The sequence below is a fragment of the Bidens hawaiensis genome, unplaced genomic scaffold, assembly GCF_021521415.1.
Source record: "Bidens hawaiensis isolate Kalapana, Puna unplaced genomic scaffold, B.hawaiensis_p1.1 tig00031504_1, whole genome shotgun sequence".
In the NCBI taxonomy this organism is placed as follows: Eukaryota; Viridiplantae; Streptophyta; class Magnoliopsida; order Asterales; family Asteraceae; genus Bidens; species Bidens hawaiensis.
In genome coordinates this window covers 145,826-157,475 of record NW_027495322.1, presented here as the reverse complement: position 1 = coordinate 157,475, position 11,650 = coordinate 145,826, and the positions used below count along the sequence as shown (strand labels likewise).

Here is an 11,650-nt window from a genome sequence, read left to right as displayed (position 1 = left end):
GGTCGGCCCATAACCTACAGGTCCCAGGATCGAAACCTGGCTTTGATATCAAAAGTGTCTTCTGCGAATGTTTTTTTTTCCTCCAAAAAAAACCAACGGACAAGATTTGATCAACCAGGAAAGCAGAACCCAAAGTGCCAAACGTTAAAATAACTATTGATTATCGTATAATTATGTACAACGCTACCCGTTTGTCACGTTAAAATCGCTGGCTTGTACCTCTTCTTATGATTACACAACAGTTTTATGTTGGCGTGGACTTTCGACATACAAACAGCCCTATCCTATTGGTGTCTTCTGTATTGTTGATATATTCGCACATATATTTCTTGAAGGTAGTACAACGTTCAACTCGTTTACACAATATTTAGTAGAGTGATTTTTCTAAGAGTCTTTATGATCCAGTTCCATGGGGTTAGAGGTTTAGGGAATAAATTAATCCAAACCAGTGACCATGTTATGATCAAAATGTAGACAGCAACGATATGATTTACCAGCTTAAGTACAATGAAAGGGGGTTACTGATCAACCACCTCTACAGGTTAGTTAATTTGGTTAGTCATTACTAATAAAAACCGTCCTTGTAATAAACAAACGTACCTTAAAAAAATAAAGTTATTTGTAGGGTCTTTGTACTGGTTTGATGTTAATGGTGAACACAGACTTACCATAAAATCTGACATTCATGTTTTACACTGAACGCATTTTATCATTAATCTGTACTAATTGCACGATCTTAAAACCGTGCAGTCTCTTTTATCTGGTGAAAACTTATTTTGGGACAGAGGTAATACAAGTCTTGTGAACACGCCCTAGTTAAACATCAGAATTCGTTATTTGGTACATATTGCCTACATAATCAATCATTCAACATAATTCGGGTTCTTGGCATAATACAGGACAAAAAAATTAATAAAAAATATCATGTTCAACCATAAGTCTTGTTCACTCAGCTTTAGGGTTTACACCTTCCTGACCTGAATATTATGTGTCGATTGGAACCGCCAGATCGGCTGCCTGCCGCTTTGAACAAGAGCTACCTCTTCACCTTCTTTCACCATCCCTTGTGTCTGCAGATGCCAAAAAAAATTTTACAATAAAATTAAAAAGGAAGATATTGTATGATGGTTACTGTGCTGTTCTTTTCTAATTATTATCACCCATAGTTGTCAATAGCGAATAGCGGTAAATAGCGACGGGTCACCTATATGCTACATAGCGAATAGCGGTAAATAGCGACCGCTATTTCATATTTAGCGATAAAGGAGTAGAAAATTTTTAAGCAAATAATTAGGCTTTATTTTCACAAAATAAGCTTTTACGGTGGAACTTGTGGAAGGTGCAGCTGTTTGGTCGATAAACAAGCCTTAAAAATAGGTTTCTACAATTTTTTATATTAAAAAATAAAATAAAAATAAAAAAAAAACCCTAAATACCGCTATAATCACGCTAAATGACCGATATTTTGTATATAGCGGACAATAGCCGCATCGCTACATAGCGCGCTATAGCGCCCGCTATCACCGCTATTGACAACTATGTTATCACCCAATAATAACCAAGTTGCTTGCGTGTTCCATTAAATTTACTCACTTTCTTTTTTTTTAAAAGAATCTGATGCCATTTTAAACTTTAATATCAACGGGTCAATTTCGTTTGTGTTTTTATCTCTAATGAATAGAAAGTCACCAAAGTGTATCTTTTATGCATACAACAAACTAATTCTACAATAATGCAAATAAATAGTATACAATATTAAAGATCTCACCTTCAAGGTACCAAGAGCCTTTTCAAAGGTTTCATCAGCATCATCAGAGAACTCCATATAAATGGGACAAACTCCTTGATACAAAGCTAACTTCTGTTGAACACGTTTCCTGCATCGTAAGTATGATCAAATGTTATTAAAATAACACTATATCCAAGAAAAATAATAAATTTATTTCAAACAGATTCACGGGCTTACGAATTTGTGAAGGCAAATATGGTGCCAGTGGGTCGATAATGACTCAATAAAATAGCCATGAAACCGCTCCTAGTAAACACAACGAGTGAGGTTCCAAGAGTGTTGGACATTGATGTGGCATGATATGCAAACATTTCACTCATATGGTTCTGCAGAAAACATGATTAAAAACACATGTTAGAAAGTTAAAAATTTAATAAAGATTAAATAATATCTGAAAATAGGATATACAGCTATACACCCACCTTAAAGGCTTGACCAAGATTAGCGGGTGTGACACTACCCGTTATGCTTGCTTCGGTTCGCAATGACACCGTGTGCATTACTTTAACAGCTTTTAAAGGAAACCTACATCCGTAAGAGATTAAGTCAGGACCTTTTTGTAACCGTTCAAAACGGGTACTTTTGCGTATTAGTGTGTGTCAAACTAGGATAAGAACATTATATTTTGTAAACAGTAGTTCACTTTTTTGAATAAAGTGATTTGAGAGGTTTTATTACTAAAAACACACTTTTCGCGCCGAGCATGTCATTCATTTAACATTAACAGAACAAACGAGCAAACACGAACAATTAAACAAACAAGGGTTTCTTGTTCGTTTCTGTTCTTTAAAAAATGAGTATGTTTGTGTTTGTTTATGTCCACTCGTTAATAATATAAACAAACAGTTCACAAGCGTAGATGAACATAGCTGAATGTGGAGAAACAAACATAACTAATAGAGTAGAAATAAAAAAGTAAACATGAACATAAATATGTTGAGCCTAGATAAAACTAGACCAAATTGTAATGGACCTAAAAATTTAGATTATGATGTAAATAATTGGCGTAAACGACTAAATGAGCGAAGATAAACAAACATAAATGAATGAACGTAAACGAGCATTCTCGAACATAATGAACGAACGAGACATCTGTTCCTGTTCGTTCGTTTAACAACATGAACAAAATAAATGTTCATGCATGTTCACTTATTAAATAAATGAATATAAAAAAACATTCCTGAACATAAATGTAACGAACGAGACATGTGTTCACGTTCGTTCGTTTTAACTAAATGAAGAAAAAAACACTGGGTTCATGTCTGTTCGTTAATTAAATAAATGAACATCTTGTCGAACGCTTCACAAACTGTTCACACTAAACATTCGGTTCGTTTACAGGCTTACACGTATTTAGATGTATTGGACTCATTTCCCTAATTATTTTTATGTATCACCCCATTTGACCCATTATAGATTAATAATTAAATATGACCCAACCAAAACTAACTTGTGTACATTTTATCTTGATAAATTTAGGCGATAAGAAATGTTGAGAAAAGTCAAAGTCAACATTGAGAGAAAAGTCAAAGTCTTACTTTCCATGAGCTGTTTCTCCAGAGAGCATGACTGCATCAGCGCCCTCTCTAACAGCAATAGCAATGTCAGATACTTCGGCTCGGGTTGGTGTTGGATGAACTATCATGCTTTCAAGCATGTTTGTTGCAACTATAACTGCTTTTCCCATACTTCTGCATGTTCTAATTATCTCTTCCTGGTCAAACAAATTACATTCAGAATAGTTGACCAATATTAGTTAATGAAAGACTTGATATTTAATAATATTCTTCTTTGAAAAATATATCAATCACCAAAAAAAAAATACCTGCAACAGTGGAACCTCTTCAATAGGCAGCTCTGCACCAAGATCTCCTCTTGCAACCATCGCCTGATAAAAGTGAAGTGAGTCAGCAACATTAGTGGGGCCCATTCGTGTGCATTCGTTTAGTTAACTAAATTGATCAACCGTCTTGAATGCAGTAATAACCAAGGTTGACCAAAGACTTGATTGCAGGTAGGTATGTAAATGAACTGAACAAACACAAACATGGCTTGTTCGTGTTCGTTCGTTTAATTTTAACCGAACAAACGAATGAACACTTAAACGGATGGATTTTCTTGTTCATGTCCATTTGTTAAGAAAACGAATGTGCTCATGTCTGTTTGGTAATATTCTAAATGGACGTTTCACGAACACAAACAAGCACAAATGAACATGTACAAACACAAACGATAAATGAACGGATTCCTACTAAAAGTAAATGTATTTCCAAATTTAAAGTATAAAATACCATGATCGTTAAATCTACATTTAAGAGTAAACAAAGATATATAATAAAGGTCTTAAATATGAAATTCCAATTGATTTTAAATTAACTTTAGTGATAAATAAACTTAAATGAATATTTAGAAGAACGTACATAAGTAAACGGGTATAAATGAAAGCATATGAATGAACATACATAAACGAATGAACTTAAACGAACGTTCATGAATGTAAATGAACAAGCAGGACATGTGTTCATCTTTGTTTTTTCGTTAAATTATCAATCAATCAATCATACCCAGTGAAATCCCACCAACAGCAAAGCTATAAGTAGGGTCTGGGGAGGGTGGGATGTAGGCACACCGTACCTCTATCCATATGGATAAAGAGGTGGCTTCCAGAGAGACCCTCATCTCTAGAATACATATGTATGGGGCAATATATGGAAATCAAAGTCCAACAGTAAATAATAATAATAATAATAATAATATGTATATGGGAAGAAAACACCATTATTGTGTGTGACCAGAGTAAGGTAAATAGACGCCCTAAAGTGTTCATTACTCCCTAAAAATCGTTAACTTTAATTCTACTTCTCCAAAAATTCCTATCCTCAACCATGTCCTCTGAGATCATATCTAATCTTCTCATCCCAAGTCGATTTAGGCCGTCCTCTACCCCTCCTCCCCTCTATAGTAATGTTTTCTACGGATCTAACAGGATTCGTCGTATGTCTTCTCTTCACATGTCCAAACCATCTCAATCTCCACTCTCTTATCTTGTCCGATATGTTCGCTACCCCTAATCTCTCCCGAAACACAATGTTTCTTATTTGGTTTAACCTTGTGTGCCCACACATCCAGCGTAGCATTCTCATTTCTGCTACCTCCATTTTCCGCACCTTTGCCTTCTTGATGGCCAAGCAATCTGTTCCATATAGCATTGCAGGTCTAACTGCGACCCTATAAAATTTTCCCTTTAGTTTAGTTGGGAAATTCTTGTCGCACAATATACCTGTGGCTGCTTTCCATCTACACCATCCTACCTGAACTCGATGGGTCACATCACTGTCTAATTCCCCGTTGCTCTGAACAAATGATCCTAGATACTTGAACTTCGTTACCTGCGGAACCAATTGCCCTTCAATGGTGATCTGTGCGTCTTCATTGTCATTTACCCCACCAAAATCACAGTGTAGGTACTCCGTCTTAGAGCGACTAATTCTTAAACCTTTTGTCTCTAAGGTTGTTCGCCACTCCTCTAGCCTCATGTTTAGATCTCGTTTTCTCTCATCAATTAAGACAATATCGTCTGCGAACATCATGCACCACAGAAGCGCCCCCTGAATCGACTTTGACAACTCATTCAAGACTACTGCAAAAAGAAACGGACTCAACGCTGACCCCTGATGGAGACCTACCTCTACGGGGAAGAAATCAGTATCCCCCACGGGCGCACGGACAGTTGTTACACTCCTGGTATACATATCCATAATTATCTCTATATATTTCCTCGGTATTCCTCTACCCTCCAAGTACTCCCAAAGCACTTGTCGTGGCACACTGTCGTAGGCCTTTTCTAGGTCAATAAAGACCTGAATCGACTTTGACAACTCATCCAAGACTACTGCAAAAAGAAACGGACTCAACGCTGACCCCTGATGGAGACCTACCTCTACGGGGAAGAAATCAGTATCCCCCACGGGCGCACGGACAGTTGTTGCACTCCTGGTATACATATCCATAATTATCTCTATAAATTTCCTCGGTATTCCTCTACCCTCCAAGCACTCCCAAAGCACTTGTCGTGGCACACTGTCGTAGGCCTTTTCTAGGTCAATAAAGACCATATGCATGTCACGCTTCTTCTCCCTATACTTTTCCATTAATCTTCTTATAAGGTGTATTGCCTCTGTGGCGGAACGCCCCAGCATGAAGCCAAATTGGTTCACTGTAACCTGAGTTTCCCGTCTAAGTCTAACCTCAATCACTCAATCACTCTTTTTCGTTAAATTAGATGGATAAAAATGGTTTCCCGCAGAATGGTTCACTGAATGTTGGGTTTGTTTACACGTCTAATTGCAGAAACTTTAACTCAAAAATCACTTCCACAATAGAATGCAAATTAAATAGGCAATAATTGAAGGATTTGAATTGCCTTGAAATTTTGAAATACAAAACTTCACACATCATCCATGTCATAGTCTTCAAAAACTTAAAACTTCAGGCATTGGTATCAATTGCAACCAAATATATAAACTTTTCACTATCAGCACAAACCTAAGGTGATATGAGTCAGCAAAATATGAAATGTAGCAAAAATGGTACAGAAACAAATTTACCCCATCAGATGCTGTGATAATTGAATGTAAGTTCGGTATAGAGTCCGCACTTTCAATTTTTGGAATGACTTGGATATTTGCACCACAGCCTGCAAAAAGAGTAACAAGATTGCAATGAAGTTCAAATTGATAAGACATATATACGTGACTCCTAAATCTTGGAATTAATATTCTTACTTTTGAGGTAATTCTTTAACTCATGGATGACTTCTGCATCTTTAACAAAGGAGACTGCATAAAAATCAACTTCATTGTCTACTCCAAATTTGATATCATCCCAATCCTTTTCTGTTGCAGAATAATATTCATGATTAATCATTATGCCCATTTAAAATCCAAACTTTAGTGATAATAAAGATTATGATTGCTGAGTCGAACCAGTGATAGATGGCAAAGTTGCACTTTTTCCTCTAACATTCAAGTGACGTCTCGATTTGAGCTCACCACCATCTACAACTTCACATTTCACTGAATCCTCAGTCTTGGATTTCACCAACAATGACATCATACCACCTAAAGGAACACAATAGTTTGCAAGACGTTACAATTTCTTTTATTACTGGTATGAAGTAAAAGGTTATTGTAAGTTGTTAAGTTATAACATACCATCAACTAGAAGCATGTCACCGGCTTCCACATCATTCACAAAATCATCATAGTTAACACTTACAAAGTCTGATGTACCAACCCCTCTTTTAATGGTGAAAGTGAATTCCTGGCCACTTACTAAGTTAACGGGCTGAGGCAAGTCCCCACTCCTGACTTCAGGCCCCTGTCAAACAACACAGATTAACAATTTCTTTTGAACAAAAAATTAACATAAAAAATATTTTCTACCTTTGTGTCGAGCATAATTGCAATAACATTATCTTTAGATTGATCATTGTATTCCTTAACAAGGTCAATCACTTTCTGATGAGAGGCGTGATCTCCATGTGACATGTTTAGCCTTGCTACATTCATCCCAGCTTCAGCCAGTTTCCATATCATTTCCTTAGAGTTTGTGGACGGACCTATAGTGCAAACAACCTTTGTCTTACGCTTCACCAACGGCCTCAACCACATGCCTACCGACCTGTCACTATGCTGCAACACTTCCGGTGATTCATAATTGGGTACCGCAATCTGAATCTGGTCAATCACCCAAAATCAGCAATTGGTTAAGAAACAATTCAAAAGCGAATAAACCAACCGAGCGATATTAGAAGTAAATAATTGGTTGAATTTGATTGGGTTAGAGGCAGATTTATTTGGTAGGGGAAAAAACAATTGAAAACGGAATAAGCCTAACCGAATAACAATGGCTATCATAAACTAGTAACAACAAGAAATAGAGATTTAAAACCTTGGGGACGTCTTCCGGTGTAACGGGAATGACTTCGAGCTCCTGTCTCCGTGCGGTTACACGAAAACTGTTGCGTTCATTATCACTAGTCACAACTTTAGAACCGAAGCTACTAGGTTTGATCTTCTCAGTCTGGATTTTTAACGATCCGGAAGAAAAAGAACTGTGCGTCAACCTTGAAGCAGCCACTTGCGCCATTGATAGTTTTGAAAATACAAAATCAACCTGAAATTAAAAACAATAACAAGGTGAGGTGATTATTATTGTTATTATTATGTAATAATTGGAGGTTGAGATAATAATAATAATAATAATACAGTTATTTATTATAGTTTGAAGGCGATGCTGATATTGGAGGAGGCTGCAACTTCGGTTGTATCGAAAAGGAGGTAGCACGACTTCAGTGACCAAGTAGTAGTAGTTGTTGATGGAGGGATCCGCTTAATATTTTATTTCAAATTTATTATTTTAATAATAATAATAATAATAACAATAATAATAAGTTAGTTTATTTTGTTGTGACATGAATACTAAATTATTTAAAATTGTTATAGGGGCATCCCTGGTTGGAAAATAGATTTTTATGGTGTGGTAAGAACTAAGAATGATTAAAAAACATGGTTATAGTTGTAACCTAACACTATGAAAATGATATTTATAACTATTTGTTTATTTTAAAAAGTCACGTGTGTATTTATTGAGTGTGTTTTGGTGGAAATATAATGTAAATGAAAATTTTGGTTATTCATTCATGTATTAAACAAATATGCATATATATATATATATAAACCGTCAATTAAAAACATATATAATTTCAAACGATAGTATATTTTCTCTTTGTTTTTTGAGATAGCAACATGATTTATAAATGCAGGTTCAAATTTAAACAAAAACATAAAATTAAAAGACATAAACTTACAAATATTACATTACATAGTAGAATGTTTACAAAAAAAATTTAAAACTTTATAACGTAATCTTTATAAACTACCAAATATTTCCTTATAAACAACAATTGTTGTTTTGTTTGTAACTTTACCTTGCTTATCTAAAATAAGTATTTCTCTACTATTCATTCTTAATAAAGTTACATAAACTTGACAATGCTTAAAAAACCGGGTCTTTCAAGCATATGGCAACTTGACTTTTGTTGATGGTTATTAAAAAACAAACTGCAACTAGAAATTGTCTTCTCTTCAACTTAAACGGATGTTTCTTATTTGAAGGTGTTAGACTACATAGCACAACATTAATTTATGCACATCATTAACTTGCTTTACTGAAATAGATGTGAATATGTACGAACCTGATGGTTGGGCATTATGTTCATGTATTATTTTGTTAATTGTATAATTTTATTGAGTTTATTGTTCGAAACTTTGGTACTTCATACGTGTAATTGTATTTCAGGTAATTGATTGTTAAATATGCTAAATTGGAGACTTGTACGAGCATGGAATGATATCTCGGGAAGAACAGAGCATGATTTGAAGTCTTGGGAGTGTTAGATGGATTCAGGAAGAGTTTTGATGAGAAACCATATGCCGATGCTAAAAATAAACAAGATGGGTGGACATCTAAGCGTCAAGAAGTAAAACGAGCATATCTTGGGATAGAAAACGAGTTACGAGACCCATAATATATAAATTTTGGGTTTCTCGATGAGAGGAATCCAAAAATGATGTTATTTTTAGTTGCGTATTGCGATCACATGAGGCTATGCCCATCGCAACATGCGATGGACATAAAAAACGGGAAAAACGGGTTTTGACCTACATCTTTTATTTTACGAACCCTAAACCAATATAACGACTTCCGGCCACTGTTAGGAGATTTTGGGCGAATTTCAGGATTACCAATCATCTCTTGATCAATCTTAATGGCTTTCTTCGTCATAATTGAATATCTAATGAAGACGATGAGAGGCTAATCTTCTCGAGTCATACCCGGGATGTAGAGTATTGTAATCTTTATAGTTTTTCTCATGTTTTAAGAACTGAATAACTGTAATTGTTTATTATCGATCTATGAGCATTGATGTTTGGTATTATTGTGCATTCAGTCGATTTTTGTGCATTTCGATCAGAACGATTAGTTTGTCAGTTGTTGTGATACGTGTTCATAGGGTTGTATTGATTAGTTTGAATGTGATAAAACATACAATTTCCCTTAGTTGGGTCACACCGGCAGGGATCGTTTGATAACCAATGGCGTGTGTTAGCTATTGTTGATGCCTAAGGTTAACTAGTTGATTAACCATATTCGATTGTTGATAATTAATTTGTTAAATGACATGAGATTCTTGTTTGTTACATAGTTGAACCACGGGTGTAGTTGATTTTGTTAATTTTTTGAACTTTGAGTTAGTTGTTTGCTTAATATTAAAACCAAATCATTGCTAGTATGATCAACACTCAAATTTGCCTACTTCATAATGTTATGAATTAATTACACATTGCATTAACCACATACTCCTCGTGGTTCGACACCCTTATTGCCCTAACTAGTTTAAGGTGATTAGAACACTTGTTTAATATTGTTTTTAACTAGATCACGACTTCTTAGATCAAGACCCAAGGGTTCCAAACCACTTTTTTTGGCCTCACGCTTGTTGTTTTTAGTCCTAGAGTCTTGCTCGTATAAATTAATGAACGGGTAAAACTTTAATATGAAGCATAAAGGCATACAAACCATTTAGGTATTGGTTCAAAAGTGAAAGCTTAATGAAAGTGAATCATGTTGGAAGTTTTAAGTAAAGTGTGTGAATGAAGTCTCAATTAAAACCCGGGCCCGCATGAGGACATTTTTGAATTCGTTTTAGATTCGAATTCATTTGAGATTTATTTCATAAACTGAAATTGTTGGTCAATTTTATTAATGATCATTATGATGCTGATTATTATTTTCGGTTTCAACTTTGCATTAATGACCATTATTATTATTATTATTAATGATCATTATAATAATGATTATTAATTTCGGTTTTGTAATGCACTAATGGCCATTATTTTGATATTTAATGGTCATTATCATTATTGATTATGATTCTATGGTTATATAAACGGACCATCTCTTGAGTTGACACACCACGGAAAATACACCAACATACACACTTCTTCTTTTCTACAACAACATTGTTACGGTTTTCATTTCGGGCAAGTGATCAAGTCCAAGAGTACTACGCTTCTGCTTCGAACCGGAGTACCCTGGGAACAGACCGCGAATCTGTTTAAAGGAATTGTGTCAAACACAAGCCTGGTTCACCGTTTCTTGATTATTCCTTTTCTTATTTTTTGATTTTATTATACAAGATTTCCAACAAACTTAAACAGATTACTTATTATTATTCTTGTATAAACAAAGTTCGTGAGATTGTTGCTACAATCTTAAAAACTTATTTAGAAAGATTTTGGGTTCACGAAATGGTTTGAAATAAAAGTATTTAGATATTATAATCTTATAAATATTTTCTTTTGGGAAATTATGTGCGCAGTACAACTTGGTGGGTTTGGATTCTAGAGATCATGATGCAATCTTAAATCATATACAATGTTACAAAATGTAATATTTGATCAACCGTTTGGTGTTAGAAAACGTTTTATGTAATCGTTTGTCTTCTAACTATAGTGTTAGAACTGATCTTGTAAAACCGTTGGGATTTTATTAGTTTTGTTTGACGATTTTTGCAATCGTTTGTGTCTAACAATTGTGTTAGAAATGGTTTTGAGTAAACCATTCGTTTCTTGTAAACGTTAAATATCTAACATGCATGTAAGATACGATTTATTTATAACGTTTTGTGTAAACTTTAATTTTCTAATAGATGTGTTAGAAAATTCAAGCTTTGCTACTTAAGTGTAGTAATTGTAACAAGTTGATGTTATTTGAACATATTTGTTCAAGAGTATG

At 34.7% G+C, this 11,650-nt stretch overlaps 1 protein-coding gene across 1 annotated transcript; it reads right to left on the bottom strand.

Moving 5' to 3' along the window:
* Positions 1 to 915: 915 nt before the first annotated feature.
* On the bottom strand, positions 916 to 7,967 carry LOC143582231 (plastidial pyruvate kinase 2-like). Its single transcript, XM_077064845.1, has 12 exons — positions 7,742 to 7,967; positions 7,234 to 7,527; positions 7,003 to 7,168; positions 6,775 to 6,909; positions 6,574 to 6,684; positions 6,397 to 6,485; positions 3,615 to 3,677; positions 3,328 to 3,503; positions 2,212 to 2,314; positions 1,967 to 2,115; positions 1,769 to 1,877; positions 916 to 1,070 (listed from the first exon to the last, which is right to left on the bottom strand). The coding sequence occupies exons 1-12, from the start codon at positions 7,937 to 7,939 to the stop codon at positions 963 to 965; spliced, it is 1,701 nt and encodes a 566-aa protein (XP_076920960.1). The 5' UTR covers positions 7,940 to 7,967; the 3' UTR covers positions 916 to 962.
* Positions 7,968 to 11,650: the final 3,683 nt, after the last annotated feature.